Source organism: Dreissena polymorpha, chromosome 14 (genome assembly GCF_020536995.1).
Source record: "Dreissena polymorpha isolate Duluth1 chromosome 14, UMN_Dpol_1.0, whole genome shotgun sequence".
NCBI classification, from domain to species: domain Eukaryota; kingdom Metazoa; phylum Mollusca; class Bivalvia; order Myida; family Dreissenidae; genus Dreissena; species Dreissena polymorpha.
Genome location: NC_068368.1, coordinates 55,514,442 through 55,534,562, shown reverse-complemented (window position 1 = coordinate 55,534,562; position 20,121 = coordinate 55,514,442). Strand labels below are relative to the sequence as shown.

Genomic DNA, 20,121 nt, shown 5'->3' with positions numbered 1-20,121 from the left:
AAAGGACAAAGGTAAGCATTGTGAGACAAATACTGATAACAAGAGAAGGAGTGGAAACATTTTTAAATTGCAGGAGATTCGATCATGGATCTGATTCTAAAAATGGATCAGAAGGCACTAGCATAGACCTCCAGTAATGTAAAGACAATGGGCTTGATAACAAGGCTTTTACTGACAAGAAGCTTAAAGACGCAAGCTCGGACATCAACGTTTAAGAGATTATCAAATAATAACCATTTTTCAACAAAAACTGAGGCTTGCATTAATTCAAACGCCTTTGGCGTTTTTCAAAGATAATAAAATGTATGTATTATACATGTATATGAACGTTTTGGTAAGAACTATTATTTTTTTAGCGCGACGAAAAATAAATGCTTTGGAATTGTTGTTTTTGGCCCATAGGTACCAATAACACTAACTACACGTGCAACCTTTGTAACTTTTCCAAAGTGATTTACCTGACTTTTTACCATAAGCTAATGTTCAAACTCTTTATAGTGTATTCCAAACATTCTATAACTATTGTTTAGTTTAACTCAAAATGTATAACACTTTTAATACATAAATATTTTTAATAAATTGCAAATCAATTATTTACAAGACATCAATACTATAAAAAAATTTGTTCACAGGCTTTTTTACGGATGTCGGAAGTATAATTATAATCACGTACGTAGCCTCCTTTAACAGTATTGTATTTCACAACCTCATGGGCAGAAGACATTGGAAACTACCATGGCGTGTTCACACTGTAAATAAAATATACCGGCGTTGTTACTTGTTCTAGTTCGTTTTAAATCCGATCTATATGTTACTTGTTGCACTGCCGAGTATTCTTTATAACAAGATCAACGTATGTTTGTAAATAACGTTTTATTTAATTGACTTGGCGTTAACTCAACACAATGGTTAAATCGTGTTTGTTGATACATTTTGCTCGTCTTACTGACCAGGCGAATAATTAGCAGGAAGGTGATTCTTAAAAAAATAATTAATTAATTAATCAATCTTGAAATATGTGTCTAGAATGTTACTAAACGGTAATACTATGCCCTTTTATCAAATGGCTGAAGTAAATATTCAATGCAATGTATTTAATCAGGCTTTGCCTTTCATAAGGAACAAAATGTTACAAACGGGCATGGACCTGTATATTGGTGGCTTGGGCGCTGTTGTAAGTGCAATTTGCATCAAATTGCAACTACTTACAGTAAGTTCACAACTATGTAACTGACAAGTGCACAATGCTTTCATCTGAATTTTTATTGCAATGTTGCGTCGCACATTGGAATTGGATTGCAACCATTTGTGAATAACGTTAAATCATTTTCTAAATTGAAAATCGAAAATGTCGTGAGCAAAGACTTCATTTGCTAGACGTCAGCTGTATGAATTCCACGAATACCGATATTTAAAACGTTATATGTAGTAAACGTTGACAGTTTTGTATTGTCACCTAGTTCAATGCAGATTTCGCTCTATATCATCCCAATATAATGTACAACAAAGTTAAATAGGATGAATCATCATGGTCACTTTGCTTTTTTGGTTCCTCAACATGACAAAAGGTCGTGTTGATATTTTCCTAGAGTATATAATTATTAATACATGTAAATGTGTATTTGTATATCTACCGATCTAAAAGGCAAAGTGTGGATTATGATTAAAATATTAAATGATAAACAGACTCGATTCACAAATGTTGTGTTTTTGCAGATTAGCAGCGATTATGCGAACCTTATTTCAACATATTATGCTTGGCCAATACTTCTGCAACTCCATCAAGAGCTATATTGCACCATTACAGGTTCGAGATTTTTGCATCTTTTATCGGCAGTTTTACGAAAATAATGTGTTGTTTTCCGAAATAGATGTCATTTAATATAAATATGCAATTGCATTCAAACAACTTTCATTATGTTCTAACACCATTCAAAATCCGATGATATATTTGCGATACCTATGCAATTTTGAAACACTATATAAATATATTTATCAATGCGTGTGATATATATAAACAACGCACGCGATGACTTGAATAAAAATATGAAGGCACGCATTATCACTCCACTAAATATCACTCCACTCTCATACAGATGATAAAATGCTTTACAGTCTACAAATAGTTTATAAATCATTACGTATGCACAACGTTTTATTGCCACACATAAATAACATGTTATAAATAGTGAGCGATGTTTATATTACATCTGATAACAAAATTGACATTAATTTAAGTTACTGGTAAATCTTAAATATGCAAAATAGTAAAGTTTTAAATAACATTAACAAGAAAGAAACATATAAAACATTAACCCGCCCTGGAATTTAAACCAAGGAGCTCTAGGTCCAAAAGCTTACGCGATACCAATACCACTATAAAACGAAGGCTTTTGAGATGATAGGTGCTACAGGTGTTTACAAAGTTATTGATGAAAAGCGTCACACACACGCTTTATTACTTTTGTGATATTGATGATTATTAATAATCATTAAACTTGTTTTATCTTTTAACATTGTCGCTTTTCTAAACTGAGAATTCTTTTAGTAAAGAATGGTCTGTATGGTTTAATTTTGCTTGTACTAAATGATGAAAATGGTTTTGTTTAAGTTGTGTTTAAAGTTAATTTGTAAAGCCTAGAGTTAAATAGGGTTAATAGAAACCATAATGGATATAGTAATACCCGATACGTTTTTGTATGCCTATTTATAGAATAGCGGTAAGTTTTATACTGTTGATCCAAATAAACCATGCGTTTGCATAATGTATAGTTTACTTTACTGATGATATCAATGCTATGTGTGCCGTGAGTGTTTACGAACAATGTGAAGTTTACAGGTATATCGGGATGTAAAAAAGTGACGACAAATGCAGGACATGTAAATATTTTGATTTTTTGTTATAATTTGAGTTGTTTTGTTGATAAAACAATCATATGATGACCTAGAAAGTTTATTCTATGTAACAGTATGTTTTTACTGCGACTACTTCTACTACTGCTTTTGCTACTTCTGCTACTGCTGCTGATGCTACTGTTTCTATTTCTACTTCTACTACTACTACTACTACTACTACTACTACTACTACTACTACTACTACTACTACTACTACTACTACTACTACTACTACTACTACTACTACTACTACTACTATTACTACTACTATTACTACTACTACTACTGCTACTACTACTACTACTACTACTACTACTACTACTACTACTACTACTACTACTACTTCTACTACTACTACTACTACTACTACTACTAATAATAATAATAATAATACTAGTACATGTACTTCTTTTACTACTACTTCTACTGCTACTGCTGCTACTGCTACTGCTACTCCTACTTCTACTGTTACTATTGCTGCTACTACTACTACTACTACTGCTGTTTCTTGATTACTTGATTTCTTGAGATCATAGCCTCTAAGTACAAATGCTCTGGCGATGCCCACCCTCTCTATATAAAAGGCTTCACAAAAACTGTATTAATGTCAAGACTTTTCATAAGATATAAAAGTGTTTTATGCTGAACACGCAGTTAACATCGTTTCAAGCCGGAATATAGTACCACATTTCGTACCAGGAAGTAGAAAGTCGATTTAACTACCTATTAATGTCAATGTGATAACTGTTTGTAGATTGCACGATTTCTATTTCGAAAAGTTTCTGGCTTACAGGTTGGATAATGTATTTAAATTATATTGGAGGCTTATAAAGGTCAGCAAATGGATTCAGAGAAAGCAAATGAAGGAGAGAAGATTTGGTTGAGAAGGTGTTTGTGCAGGTTATGGAATAATATATTTATTCGCTGTTTGTATAATGTTTTGCAGTGGCATGTTAAGTCATCTTACTTAACTGTGTAGTGTTCAACTACTGTCTTTGATAACCAGTAGTTTTCTGTATTCATATGCACATTACCCTTGCACACAGTTCGACAGTTAATCCTGCTTTTATGTACAGTTTTAAACTGTATGAACCAGTAAAAATTAAACCAGTCACCTGTATTTACTGTATTTATCGATTAACCACTCGAGACAATCAGTATTCAACGCATTGTGCAGTCATTACGAATGCCCAGATTTGCAGTTGATAGATTTACTTCAGATGGGAATATCGTATTCGAAATTATTTATATGCTATTTGAAAGTTGTTGGTTAAAAGTTTAGGTGTGAATGCCCATTGTCACCAAGATATCAGATAACTATCTGATTGTAAGCGCACAGGTAGCTTGCTGCGTTATCTGTGCAAGTGATTACGTGTCCTTTTTGTAATGCAATCTTGGGGTGTGTTTTGTTTAAAATAACTGTATTGTGTGTTATGGAACAAAAAAGGTTATAAAGGAAGATATGAATCTCAAGCACATTCAAGCCTCAGAACAATGATGGACAACATGTAAATATTTTATAGTATTGTTTATATCGATGTTAGCGATATTAATAAAATAATGCATTTAATCTACATTGCTTAAAGCGTGCATCATGAATATGATTTTGGTATGTTAATAATGAGTATTTAGTTGCCTCAATTTACATTATATTGAAGTAGCAAATGTTCATAATAATAAAAACAAATATATAGTGAGTCAATAAAGCAGGATCATATAAAATACTTTACGTACAACCCTCTTAAAGACCTGAAAGCGAAAGTTATGCACATATCCAACGTTTTCCTCTATTGATTTAAGAGGTGTTTGTATTCTTAACGTGCGCGTTGAGCCAGGTTTATTCACTTGCTTTTATTTACGAAGAAATAATTTAGGAGCGAGTGTTGTTGACTATGTCATTATCTCTTATTATGAGTTGTATGACGATTTTTTTAACCGGCATGTTCATGAACTAAGTGAACTTACGGATCACTGTTCAATTGATATTTCATTAAAATTATCTATTAAAGATGCATCTATAAACAATACATATGACCGTGTCAATTCAAACAACGCAAGTTGTATTCAAGATACCTTATTTAACATATGATGAGGCGTGTCTCACAATTTTGACCTACTTATGCAGTCGTTCGTTAACGGATTATTGGACTCAGATTCGTGTATTAATGACCAGTAGCCAATTGTTTTAATATGGATAACTTTAGCCAACCCAAAAGATAACCGTATTTGGATAAAGATAAAACCGAAGTCAAATACTTTGGCTAAAATTTAATCAAAACGTGCACTTGTTCGTATATTTTTCTATATACAATTGCTTACCCCAAAAGATATCCTATTAGTCCAGATAACCAAAATGTATCCACTTGATAAGATTTATCAACATTTAAACCATTTGTCGTCTATAATTTATCTGATATCAGTTCGTGTCCAATGCAAAGGACGCTGTAGAATGATTAAAGATAAACGCGTAATAAAATCGAAAATACCGCATTTGTTTAATGCTGATTGTAAAGCAAAAGACATGTTTTATAGATCGGAACAATTATTTTACATCCAGCCAAATGATACAACACTTTCACTTTTTTAGAACACAGTCGGTCATACTGTGTTTGTAAGAGAAAAGCTAAATATAATTACAATAACATAGAACAACGTCGTCTTAAACATTTGAGAAGATCCGATTCTCGATAATTTTGTAAATACATTAAGAAATCTAAAGGCAGCAAAACAAATCAAACCAATATAAATAAAAATGAATTTGCAACTCCAAACGAAAATTGTTTAAGAAATTTTAGATTCAGCTGACGGCATAAATATTAATTCTCTCGGTGATCAATTTACGACCAATGAAATTATTAAGACGATATATTCTCGAAATAAAAGCGTTGATTTGAACGGAACGTTGCGGACCTTTGCATTGATTGTAAATAATTGATTGTCCAAGTTAAAACATCCAATTATATATTTGATAACAGCGTATATCCTGAGTCCTAGACTAAAGACTCATTTATTTGATTGTTCAGAAAGGGTGATAAATATAATCTGGAAAATTATAGAGGGATAACTACAATTAATGTTCTGGCTAAAATATTGTTGCGCAACCGTCTAAATAATTGGTGCGAGAATGAATCAATTCTGAAATCTAATATGGTTTTACAAACAATCGTAGAACGTCTGACTGTATATGTATTCTACGTAGTATATTTCAGAATGTTTAAGCGAATTATTTAAACTATGTTGTGCCTTTGTAGACTATGGAAAATTATTTGATTATGTCATGCATGCCGTATGGATTAAACTTTGTGAGCTCAGATATGAACTTTAAAATGCTTAATATACTAAAACCATATATATGCAAATGTGAAATCTTGTACAAAGTGTTCAAGTTCAATGTCATACTTAGAAGTTTTCGATGTATCATAAGGGTTCAAGCAATGTGAGCCATTGTCACCCCTTTTTGTTTATCAATGATATTGTTTGGTGAACATTTGAGTTTTACGAACTTATGTACTAATGATGTTGATATGTTATCTATGTTTTTGTTAATGTTAGCCGATGACATTGCAATTTGTTGAACTGATCCCCCTAGTCTACAACACCAATTAAATTGCATAAAAGAATATTCTACGAAGTGAGGTCTCAAGATAAATGTCGGGAAAACTAAGGTTCTAATATTTCAAAAGTATAAACATAAAACTATTCACAAATGGGAACTCAACGGCGACAGTATTGAAATAGAAGTTGTTTTACGTACTACTTTAGGTATTTAATGTTTCTATAATGGTTTATTTAAACGTGCAGTTGAAGAACTGAATCAGCAGGCTTTCAAAGCATATAATCACCTTATTTCATTATGTAGCAGATTCAAATTAGATAATAAAAATAAATTGTTACTTCGTGACTGAATGGTAATACCAATTATCACGTATGGCAGTGAAGTCTGTGGGAACTTACGATATGCCCGTGGTTGATTAATTGCATTTAAAAAAATCTAATTGTAAACACATACTTAGGGTTCGTCAACAAACATCCAATCCTGCTGTACTAGGTCAACTTGGTCGCTTCCCATTATCTGTCATTTGCAAAGAACGAGCCCTTAACTTTTGGTGTAAAATCAAGAGATCACATAATACTTTGTTAAATATAGTATTTAACACATTAGCTTCTGACGATGCTTGAAAGAATATTGATAGCAAAATGTGTTTGCCAAATGCTGTTAAAACTACACTTGATTCACTTGGTTTCAGTAATTTATGGTTGCACCAGTATCACGAAATCGATTACATGGGTATGCTAAAACAAAAAGGCCGTGCTGTTTTACATTCAAACTTGGTTTTAATGAATGCAATCTCAAAGTAAGCTTAAATATTATAACATATTTAAAATATAATTTTGTTTTGAAAACTACTTGAATTTTAAAGATAATGAAAAGCTTAGAATTGCATTAAGAGATTCCGATCATGTTCGCATTATCTAGAAATAGAAAGGGACATAATTATGTAATAATATTAACGTCATCTATTTTAAGTGTATATTGTGAAATACTGATATGATTTAATCTAAATTTCATTTCATATGTATTTGTCCAATTTATAGATATCTTAGGTCAAACTACAACATAAGACTATCATTTAACACAGAGAAAAAAAGTTAACCTATCCGTAAAGTATCGAAATTTATCTATTTATCATTTATTCTACTGTTGTTTCCTAGTTGTTTAAGATTCCTGCACACTATATTCAATTGTTTTTTGGGGCTACATTTTCCAGTTTGTTTAACCATTTTTGTTGGTTTTATTTATATCATCTATCGACATTATATGTATGTAACGATTTACTTTCCTATACGTGTGGTATAATAATAATAAATATTGCATACTATAAGTCTCTGTACAGCCGTACTTCATCTCACGGTATATATGTGTTTATGATATGATTTATTTTGACAAAGGCATGTATTGCTGATTATACGAATAAATAAGCCATTAATAAACCATTGAAGTCGATGATAAGATTAAGCATAAAATAGGAAAATTACGAACTGTATTTCATACATTCATTTATTTCGTAAATAATTCGTATGTTAAAATTACACGAGTGGAAGGTAAGGTAATCCATAAAATCCCCTCTTTAGACTGATTTTTTTTTCTTTTTCGTTTTCAAAATTTAGCGTTAAGACCGTCCTTTTTAGGTTTGACATTCAATTTTAGCAGTTTGTGGGAAATATTTACCATATGAGCATGGTTATTGGTGGGTTATGATGTAATTTAATGAGTTAAATAAATATGTTTATCATGTTTACTTGTCAATGTCTTATATTTCACACACATGGCATACAGTCAAGTGTATAGAGAGACAAACATAGTTAAACAACATATGCTCATGGATCTGATTATACAGTCAACCCTTTTAGTCATTTAAGCGGGTTCGTGCAAAATATTTACTTCATTAAGTATCGTGTTTACTTATAAATAGTACCGTCGTGAATATCAGCGTGCAAACTTGCAAAAGATGTTGGTTCATCGGGAAAATACAAAAGGTCACATCGTATTACCAATAAGAATACGAAAAAGTGAAAGAAGTCGTAGTTATTATTAAAGTAGTGTGTTGCATGCAATGGTTATATGTATTACGTAATGAAACAATTCTTAAATGTGCAATATCTACCTTGTTCGAAATTGTCTTATGTTAAATTTTTACTTTTCAAAGATCATGTCGTTCATTTGACAAACATTCTAAAAAGTGTTTTATTTCCTTGTCTGTCCAATGCTTTGTCCAATATATTGGACTGTTTTTTTTAATTTGCTTTATACCTGAGATTTTATAATCATGTTATATCGGTCAGAAATTTAGAAATTAACCAATGTACTGAAGAGAAATTGATAAATGTTCGTTTGCACCAATCGATGGTGAATATGTTAATACATTTTTAGTTACATGCCTAAGGGCATATAATCACCATATTTCATGGAAATACAAATAAAAATTGGCATGTCATTGTATTCTTAGTTTGTGCGTGCAATTCATAAATGGGGAGGTATCTGGTTTGAAAACACTTTCATGTGTTCTAGCCCTAACCGGTAACGCTATTTTACCAAAATTCGACTTAAGCGTAGATATTGTCATGAACTGTCTAAACAAATTTATTGAGTTACCTATGTGGCTTCTAGAGCGGTGGCAGGGATTTGACCATTGATGCTACTTGTCCGAAATTCGAATTTCGTCAAGATTGAGTCATGAAAATGGCTTCTGGACGGTACCTTTGTTTTTCGAGAATAACACCTGATGACCTAATTTCTGATCCCACTGGACAAAGATTAAACCATGTTTTAGGCATCGTCAAAATACACATCTTGACCAAGTTTCATAATGATTGAGCCAAAATGTGTCAATAAGAGAGGAAACTAGTTTATCGATTACGAAAACACGTGTTTGTTTTCCTAAGAATCAACCTTCTGATCTAGTTTTATGATCGCCCTTTATCAAAATTTTAACTCGACTGTGATATTTTTAAAATAAAGTTTCATCAAGATTGAGTCATACATTTGCCTTCTACTATGTTTTTCTAAGATTAAATCTAGTGGCCCAGTTTTTTATCCTACTTGAACCAGATTCGAATTCGCTCTACATATTGTCAATATGAACATTCTGACCTTGTTTTAACACGATTGATCCAAATATGGGGGCTAAAAGTTGTAACGAGCAGATTGACGTCGTACATTGACTGACCACAATAGCTTAAATTGGGCAATCGTGCTTCGAGCAAAAACATATTATGGCAAATCATGAAAGTTGATATATCTAAAACAAACCTCCTGTCGTTATACATAAACAGACAATGGGTTCACGAAAGTAATGCAAACTATCTTTTTGTATGGGTTTTCACAAATAAGGTAGGGGGGGGGGGCTCCTGTATTGTACGTAATACTCGTAAAGCCTTTTCTATTTTAACCTCGAACATTCCGGTTATATGTATTAATGTTGTTTATTAAACACGGATAAGTTAATGCAAAAATATTCGTATACGGGCTTATCCTGCATAAAATGTTGAAATGACTTTAAAATAAGCACAAATTAAACGAAACATTTGGGATCGTACCTACGATCGCAATATTTCTATATCCTCGCTCTTGCCACTATGCTGTCAGTAGATGCCGATTAAAACGTATACATGGCTTATCACTCATATTATATAATAATAAATCTCAAAGTAGCGTGTAAACTAAGCGCATTATAAGCTTTTACAGGAAATTTATTTCTTAGTGTAAATACAGTCCTCATCAAGTCTTTTCCTCTTCAGATCAGCTGCCACTATGTCTTATCTGTACATGGCGCCATGTCCTCCGCCGTTCCTCTCTGCTAATGAATTCCAACAACACGCTTATAGTCGTAATCTTTCTACAGACATTGTGCTTGCTCTGATGGTAATTTGCCACATACCCCCTGATCTCAGCACGACTGAAAGCACAACATCGTATCGCCCTACTACTCCGTCAGATGTGAAACCCACAACTCAATCGAATCGTCCTTCTTCAACACCATATGTTTTAACAACAGTTTCATGGATTTTTATTACTACAACAGACAACAGCGCGCCTACCGAGAAGCTAACATGGATAATTCTGATAGTTATTTTCATGGCTATGGCTGTTGCTGCTCTAGTGTATGTTTGTGTAAATTAAGTACCCGTCTTCTCGTAATACATAATACGTGAAGCTCTTAGATGACATAAATTTTGATAATGATAACGACTTATCATCTACATCTAATTAATCTAATCATTTATACACTTAAGCATTTGATAATGCCTGTATGTTGTTTCAGGCCTTTGCAACGAACAGTTAATTATATCAAATAAACGCCAATTTACTTTTTTAGTTTCAGACAAAAAAGGAAAGAATCCCGTTTAGACCTATCGGTAAGTTATTGACCCACTTATAGATAACATCTCTTCTTAATAGATATATAATATGTACGCCAAAAAGAATCATGCATGGCTATGGTTATATACTAGTGTGTTGTAAATTCAATAGTTTGTACGTCTACGCCATTATGTTAATTCATACAACTACATGGCATGCCACATGTATATATGTGTGCCTAATATGAAGCATTGCACAATTCATTGTAAACCACGTCAGACAAATTCTCCACAAATTGGAAATCGATGGCAGCCGAAGTAGTTCACTTACCTAGATAGAAGCTTGCCAGAATTAGTCATGTGTCCGCAAGAAACGGATGCCCCAAAATTAATCCAAATTCCCTGATACGTATAATGACATGCTAGTTAATATGTTCTAAAGTTGTATCACTACAGCAGCAATTCGTTTGTTACAAAATGTTGTTTTGCTTAAAAGTGCCATAACTGATGTCGAAAAATAAGAAGCACAATATAATTATGCTTAGGTTCAGATACGTGTTTCTTATGTTTGTATGGTTTACTCCTTGTGTAAGCAATCAGGATTACTTCTTAAGTTAAGCAATACACGAGTTCCAAATGTACTAGTTCATGTAGCAAGAGGCTGTCAGCGACATTGTATCCCCCTCCACACGTACATTGTTGTCGAAATAGTTAAGAAATGATTCAATCATATGTTAACAAGAGTCTTATCACAGAACAGACAGCTGTCCCCAGCTGGTAAAAGTTAATAATAATTTATGTAACCATACAAACCACATTTTTATATGAAAAAGAAAACACAAACAAAACCCCTGAAATAACGAACGTATATTTCCAATATGGTCCTGTATTTACTCACCGAGTTTCCCCAAGCCTTTCTACGTAGCGCAGGATCAAGATATTAGTTTTAAATTATTTCTGTACCACAATTTTTGTTTGCCAAAAAATGGGAATATTTCCCCTGCCTTATGTATACATTAAATAAAAAGTATGTTTAATTGCGATGATAAGTAAGTGCTTGTCATCTGTGAAAGAACCATGTAAACATATTATGTATTACCATGAGTTGATTATGAATTATCCATCATTTACACATACTTAGACATGTTGCACAATAAACCTATCGTGTATGGAAACAATGTTATTTATTATTATTATATGTTCTACAAATTTCAGACTCAAGATCATAACGATTCTTCAGATGTGGTCACTTCTACTACCTCAGAACGATCACAATACAATGGGAATGAATCTTCGGGGATACGCCGTTACAGCATAAACACAATTGAAAATTTAACAGTTGAAAAGACCAACAGTTCTATAGAAAAGCCACCAGGCCATACAGGCCTTGATCACGTTACTAATACAAATGAAGACAGTACAGAAACTAAAGATACTACTTGTAAATACGTTGAAACTACACACTTTTGAATACGTTTATATTCAACTTAAGTATAAAGGTGTTTAGGTCAACGCAAATTAGATGACATTTAGTATATGTGAAAGCTAATAACGCAGTTCAGATTGTTTCGCAAATATAATAAAACGATACTACGAAAGTCCAACTTTTATAGTTTCACTCAATGGGTTGTGATATTAAAAATGGGTAACACGATATTAAAACAAACATATATGTACAAATTGAATTTAAGAAAAAATGGGAAGCTGGGCATGTAAGATTGGTTGTTGGTTACCAAACCGGACATGCGGGGTTTCCTAGCGGTGTTCCGGCTTAACCATACATCACAAGACCACGGTAAAATTGATACCTTTCAGTACAAAAAATATCTGGAACATGCAGATAAAATTCGAAATAAGCACCAACTTTCGTGCGTATAGCAAGTAATTTGGTAAGTGTGCCGGGACCGGGTTCTCACATCATGCAGCCTCAGGGCGGATGGACCTTAAGCATTTCGAATTACACACACAGGTATGATCAGTCTGTGATTGCCAAATCAAAGAGAACATAGATGGTATAAGAAACATAGAAACTCTTAGATGTACATATACTAAGGCGAAGGAGTAGTTTATTACAATCGAAGTGGCATATATTGTTCGTATTATCGAATCAATTATCGACGACTTCAGAACAGTATCAACAAAAAATAAGTCTGCTACCATAGTGATAAGAGGTAAATTATCAACAGGCGATTGTGCCGAGTTTTGTAAACGTTATTCTATCTATTGCAGCTAATAGTTAAACTGGTTAATTCATATGCATCGGAACCGTGGCTCCTCGGTCTCAGCCCCAATAGTTTGACAAGTAACTTTTTCGCAAGTGTACCGCTGTTTGCAGCGTTTGCAATATAATTGCCATAATTCTTTTCACCGGATTCACACACACCCTGCACTATATTATATACTAGATGACATGCTTCATGTATACATACTGGTCGAAGTAGCTATTATTTTGGAGGCGCTTTTACTATACCTTGACAACATTGATTGTACGATCACTTGTGTCAAGAATTTAGTGACACGATAAACATTATTCACAGGAATTGCTGCCTAATTGCGATTCGAACTGATATAGCCATCGTTACGGTGTTAAAATATTAATGCATAATGCCAGTGTCAGGTTCAATGCAGAGATATACAGAGGTGCGATTGTCGGAAAGAGGAACCGGTCACTTGCCCAGCCTGAGCTAGGACATGCCCTCCCCCCTCCCGCTAAGTTTTCACCGCGGACATTGACCTCTCATAGATAACAAGAGCACCGCATAACGGGTGCCCAGGTGCCAACGCTCGGCTGCGGGTGCAGTTTTGAATAAATGAAAGCTTGTCAGAATTTTTTTAGAGGTCACAATGACCTTGACCTTTGAACTAGTGACCCAAAAATGGGTGTGGCATGTAGAACTCATCAAGGTACAGCTACATATGAAGTGTCAATGTTGTAGGTGGAAGCACTTTCATTTTAGAACCAATGTTCAAATTTAGCACGACGAGGACGGCGGACGACACAACGAGCTGGCTATGATAATACCTCTGACCTCGGGTTTTCTCCGAAAACAGCTGAGCTAAAAATCATTTAACGCATTATGCATAATGATACCATTAAGTATTTACAATCATAAGTATGTCCGTAATGTGCCAGCCGACTCCCTAAATATTGATTTAAATATAAAGGAATAGCTTTACAAATCTGTCTCTTCGAAATTATATATTAAGTATGATTGTATATTATAGTGGACATTCATCAAATTTTATAATAAATGACAATGTGGGAGGGCCAGTGCAAATACGTGCCGTGGAAAAGCTGTCCGCCCAACTAAAATTTGACAGGATATGGCTTTGCTTAATGTAATATTGATCCTGGTTTATGAAAACATAATTATAATTTCATGTTTCTATCCATATTCAGTATAAGATTAGAACCGCTTCCACCCTAAAATGTTTTATTCCCAAGACTTCGTATGAATCTTCAACAGAACAGAAATTCAAGAAATTATATTATGTGGATAAACATGTAGCAATTTTTAATGAACCAGCCCTGAAATATCTTAACAAGATAATGCTTTGCAAATTGTATATACATATATATATATAAAATGTATGTAAAATAAACCAGCATTAAACGCAACGATATGCATGTACATGTAGGTGAGCAATAACGGTTTGTTAAATCAGCCGTACAGTTGCAGTACAAGCGATCATTTGTGTTTAAATCGACATGTAAATTGGCGGTTTGCGTCCGTATTGTGTGAGGTGTAAATATTCAAAAATACCTCTACATACCTTTTCCTCTTACCTACTTTTTGCATCGTTTTACCATTACCATTTTGATCCCTAGTTTAATCTTAACAAGAAGGCCAAGATGGCCCTAGTTTGCTCACCTGAGAGAGTCAGTTCATTCAATCTTTACCAAATGTCAAACTTGACCTATATATTGTCCAGACAAACATCCTGGTCAAGTTTCATCATTATTTCATCTGCAAGTCATGATCAGTGTACCTATTTAGTTTCATGATCCTAGGCGTAAGCATTCTTGAGTTATCATCCGGAAACCATTTTTCTAAGTTGAGTCACCGTGACCTTGACAGCCATTGTGTGAATATGTTTTTTGGCAATGTGACCTTGACCTTTGACCTAGTGCCCTTATAATCAATAGGGGTCATCTGCGAGTCATGATCAATATACCTATGAAGTTTCATGATCCTAGGCATATGCGTTCTTGAGTTATCATCCAGAAACCATTTTACTATTTCAGGTCACCGTGATCTTGACCTTTGACACAGTGACCTGAAAATCAATAGGGGTCATCTTCGAGCCATGACTAATGTCCCTATGAAGTTTCATGATCCTAGGCATAAGCGCTCTTGAGTTATCATCTGGAAACCATCTGGTGGACGGACGGACCGACATGAGCAAAACAATATACCCCCTCTTCTTCGAAAGGGGGGGCATAATGAGAAAACTGCCCCCCTCCCAGCAGCCATGTTGTTCAACTCACCGGAACCATTTTTGAACTCAACTCTCGTATCAAGGAAACAAATGTTCTGAGCAAATTTCATGAAAATTGGGCCAAAAATGTGACTTCTACTGTGTTCACATGTTTTCACTATATACATACAGAGAAAAATGCCCCGCCCACTGGCGGCCATGTTTTTTCACCGATCCCGACCATTTTCAAACTCGTCCAAGATATCAATAAAACCATTGTTTTGACCAACTTTCATGATGATTGGGCAAAAATTGTGACTTCTAGAGTGTTTACAAGGTTTCTCTAAAGCCAAATAGGGAAAACTGCCACTATATACATATAGAGAAAAATGCCCCGCCCACTGGGGGCCATGTTTTTTCACGGATCTTGACCATTTTCGAACTCGTCCGAGACATCAAATGAACCAATGTTTTGACCAACTTTCATGATGATTGGGCAAAAATTGTGACTTCTATAGTGTTTACAAGGTTTCTCTACAGCCAAATAAGGAAAACTGCCCCGCCCACTGGCGGCCATGTTTTTCAACGGATCGGAACCACTTTTGAACTCAACCAAGATATCATTAAGACAGACATTTTGACAAAGTTACATGAAGATTGGGCGTGAAATCTGACTTCTACAGTGTTTACAAGGTTTTTCTTTTTTTTGACCTAGTGACCTAGTGTTTGACCCGGCACAACCCAGTTTCAAACTCGGCCGAAATTTCATTGGGACAAAGCTTCTGACCAAGTTTCATGAAGATGGGACAAGAAATGTGGCCTCTAGAGTGTTTACGAGCAAATGTTAACGGAAGGACGGACATAGGACGGACAAAGACCGGTCACAAAAGCTCACCTGAGCAATCAGGGTAGCTAAAATAGTCATTATACGTGAATGTGATTTTTTAATTACTCCTTCATTTTACAACGTTCGTCACATAAATTTGTACATAAAATAATAAGACCATATATATATGTACCGGAACTGTACAACAACTAATTTGGTTATAATCACCACGGAATTTTAATACATAATTCATATAGGCAAGAGTCAGATTGTTTACAAATTATACAAACAGTAAATGCAGTATTAGATATGTACAGTCCATAGCTAACAAGTATTTTCAAATTTAAATTCCCATCTATCATGCCTGATGACATAAGCATATTTTACACTGATTTGCATAATTATTGAGAAAACTACAACAACAAAGGTTTCTAACAAGAAGCTAACTCTTTTTCACCTATTTTTCTGTAATTATTCAATATATTTACAATAAGAGCAAGATTCATATACTTGAAGGTAAAATGTCCTGTAATCAATCCAAGTTTGTTTCAATTAACACTTATATATCTTTGAAAGTATTTTTGACATGATTTGCAGTAATAATTGTACAGCTGATAATTTGATGACTTGATGGTTAAATCAGATCAAAACCATTTTCTTTCCAAGTGCAAACTATTGATAACTTAGTTCTCAATATATTACAAGGATGATTGAAGGCAAATAATTCACAACCCTTATTTCTAACTGATTTCCTATTTTTACTAGTCGAAAATAATATTAAAATGCTGCTAATAAAATACATATATGGATAAATCATTATTTAGATTTAATTAGTAGTAAGTGACATAAAATAATATAAAAAATCTCTTCTTTTTTTTATTTATGTCAATTCTTAATAAATTATGCAGATTAAACTTATGGCAGAGTTTCTGGACCAAGAACTCAACCAATTATATGCATGTAGCTAACATAACTGATAAGGCAGTTAGCTAAACTATTTTAACTGCTCTGTATCACCATTGACAGTTTTTTATACAGAGACTATGCATTATTTTGAAAATATCAATTGTATAATGTTCACAGTTCTATAGCACATCACGGACTTCCATCATTTAACAGCATCCACTATGTGTATGAGTGTGAGTATAAGTCGTTTTGCTGTCAACACCATTTGCTGCACCTTGATTGGTCGGTTTGACTACTGCCCTCTGTTTGATTGGCTTACTGAGTATCCAATAGTGGCACTCCTCTTCATACATGCCATCATCAGGTGAGGATTCATCTATCTGGTACCTGATGAAAGGAATAAAGAATGAGAACAGATTTTTAAATTGACTGCATGACACTTCTGAAATGACTTGCTGACAGATTTTCTAATACAGTCAAACCTGAATTCAGCGGTCAGTCAAGGGAAATGACCAAAGTGACCGTTGTCCACGGGTGACCGTTGAATTCGGATCACAATTTTAAGATGGTTTGTCAGTCGGTAGTATTGCTACGTCGTTACCCCACCCAGTCGTTTGCATACGGTGTTAAACAAATTATCATTGCCGTTAACTAAGCATAATAACAGAATTTACGTACATTGAAAAATACAGAATAATATATTATAGATTGATTTAATTTCATATTGTTATTAAACTAAAGCAATGACTTTATCAACGCTAGTATAATTGTTTACTCATGCATCTTGATCATTCAATAAATAAAACTTGTCACGTGCCGTTGACGTCACGTCCATACAAGTCTAAAAAGCGGATTCGCATTCATAAATCGATAGTACGGTGATATTGTACTGTTCTAATAAAAAAAGACGAAAACAGTTTGTTAAAATGTATTCGTACGCAAACATCACACAAAAAGCAATTTTAATTCAACAACCTCATACAAAATACAACGCTTCAAACTCACATTTGCATTCGATTCATACTCCTACATAATTTCTCGCTTATGCTTAAGCACACTCTGCACTTGCGTACGTCCAACACAGAGCTCACTTGCAATTACACGCGAACTTTTTCCATATTCAAACAGTTTCAAACACTTGACTCGTTCCTCTAATGTGAAGAACTTACGTTCACCACTCATTGTTATTCCGTGATTTATTATTCCGATTGGTTTTAAAAGTGTTGTGAACGCTAGAAAGCTCTTTTAAAGAATGATCCGAAAATTTTACTTTAAAATGGATACTCAATATTGTAAGTAAAATGTACTAATTAGGGGTCATTTAATTAGCGATTATTACTTTAAACGTGTCAAAAACTCTGACATATTTTCTGTTGAAGAAACCCCCACAATTATCCCGGGAAAACAAACCTTCTCAACACCTTATTATTTGTTTACTCGCAGCGGGCCGCTTTTATAATATCAAAGGCAATTACCGCTATCAAACGCTTTAACCGCAAAATAGACGGACAAATGATGTGCAGTGTTTTTAATTTTCGCGACTCGAGACGATTGACGCATGACCGTTGATTTCAGTTCAAACATGAATTTCGGAGTTGAATATAGTGGCCGTTGGCCGTTATGGACAGGTGGCCGTTATATTCAGGTGTAATATAGAGTGTTTTTCGTCGGGGGATTCCAGACTGACCGCTGTCTGCAGGTGACCGGTAAAATTCAGGTGGCCGTTAGGTCAGTTTCAACTGTATATTGAAATCATGTCAGACATTTTGTGATAATCTGTCATACATGCATATTATGCTAAGTAGCTGAAAAATGTTGACATGCACCTTACAGACTCAAAATGTTTATCAGACAGAACTTTTTTCAGTTTTGTTTCTGAGATTTTTCTTGTATGCCATTAACAAGTTACTCAGTTACATTCTGAAATATAAAGCCCTCACATTTCACTTACCTGAGTCTGAATTTCCATGAAATGTACTGTCAATCAATGTCAAAATGCGTGCAAATTGGTTATGTTATAAAGATTAGATCATAATGAAATAAGTGCCAAATGGTGTGCAAATTTGTTATTAAGAATATAATGATACGTTGTATACAAGTATGTCCTATATCCACTTGTTTTACGATCCTTAACCACATTCTAATCCTAAATCACTTTAATAGTTTATCGTAATTGGTTACTGTAATGAAATTAGCACTTTGATGTCTTCATGTTAGATTTGTGTAAATCTTTTTTGCCAATCCCAAGTGATATAAAAAAAATCCTTAACAATGCTATGGTTTTACAATGCAGCGAAGTTAAATACATGTTTCTGCTGATATCGGAAATGGAAGTCCAACATCTTTGAGATAATATTATTCATCTATAATTCCCATGTAACAGTTAAAGAATTATTTGTTATGAATACCATTTACTGGGACAGGATTTATATGCCACATTGTTTTTGCCACAAGACTTTGAACCCAGCTATTATTTATTAATGTGCTTGATTTTCTATGATGCTACCTCTTTACCCATGTTTGCATGCAATGTGATTATGATCAACATGCATTCGCAAGTATAAACTGACAATCCCAAAAAATGTATGTAAATCACACAGTTAAAACAAGATTATCAGACAGAAGTTTTAAAACATTCCAACTTACTTCAAGGCTTCCTGGAAGAATTTTAATCCATCGTCATTGTGTTTGAATGTAGTAAGCATCACTTTTACCATCTCTGTCCTGTGAAACAGAAAAAACAAGAAACCATGGGAGACGGGTGATGCTCCCCGAAGTTTTTTTTGTCACAATATTGCACTATATATTCAGATAAAAGGAAACGTCTTGAGGGGCGTAACTTTGGACAAAATAATACGATGGATGGTTTAGCAACTTAAAAATTTCAAAGGGCCATAACTCTCTAAATAAATCATCTAACCAGAACCCACAAATAGCATGCGCATCTCCTCAAGGAAGTTAAGCTTCCCATAAAGTTTCATTGAATTACAGTCAGTAGTTGGGTAGAAATAGCCCTAACAAAAATTGCACTATATGTACAGTAAATCGAAAATTTCAAAGGGCCATAACTCTGTGTAAAATCATCCGACCATAACCGGCTGATAATATTCACATCTCCTGTTGGTAGTGAAGCTTCCCATAAAGTTTCATTGAATTCCTGTAATAAGTTGCTGAGAAATAGCTCGGACAAGAATTGCACTACATGTACAATGGAA

General features: G+C 34.0%; 2 protein-coding genes across 8 annotated transcripts in view; one reads left to right on the top strand and one right to left on the bottom strand.

Annotated features, from left to right (window-relative positions):
* Positions 1 to 2,441: 2,441 nt before the first annotated feature.
* LOC127858726 (uncharacterized) lies at positions 2,442 to 12,353 on the top strand. Of its 7 annotated transcripts, none has more exons than XM_052395968.1 (4): positions 2,442 to 2,557; positions 10,195 to 10,557; positions 10,773 to 10,812; positions 11,971 to 12,353. In XM_052395968.1, the coding sequence occupies exons 2-4, from the start codon at positions 10,208 to 10,210 to the stop codon at positions 12,223 to 12,225; spliced, it is 645 nt and encodes a 214-aa protein (XP_052251928.1). In that variant the 5' UTR covers positions 2,442 to 2,557; positions 10,195 to 10,207; the 3' UTR covers positions 12,226 to 12,353. The 7 variants fall into 7 exon arrangements, with proteins under 7 accessions (XP_052251928.1, XP_052251926.1, XP_052251925.1 ...); XM_052395966.1 differs by lacking the exon at positions 2,442 to 2,557 and adding an exon at positions 2,583 to 2,720; XM_052395965.1 differs by lacking the exon at positions 2,442 to 2,557 and adding an exon at positions 2,731 to 2,880.
* A 3,883-nt stretch (positions 12,354 to 16,236) lies between these two features.
* LOC127856952 (N-alpha-acetyltransferase 40-like) overlaps positions 16,237 to 20,121 on the bottom strand; it is a 44,738-nt gene continuing 40,853 nt past the window's right edge. Inside the window, exons 8-9 of the mRNA XM_052393168.1 lie at positions 19,553 to 19,630; positions 16,237 to 17,293 (exon numbers count right to left, since the gene is read on the bottom strand). Of these exons, the coding sequence (XP_052249128.1) occupies positions 17,113 to 17,293; positions 19,553 to 19,630 (259 nt within the window). The 3' untranslated portion in view covers positions 16,237 to 17,112. The remainder of the gene's footprint in view (positions 17,294 to 19,552; positions 19,631 to 20,121) is intronic.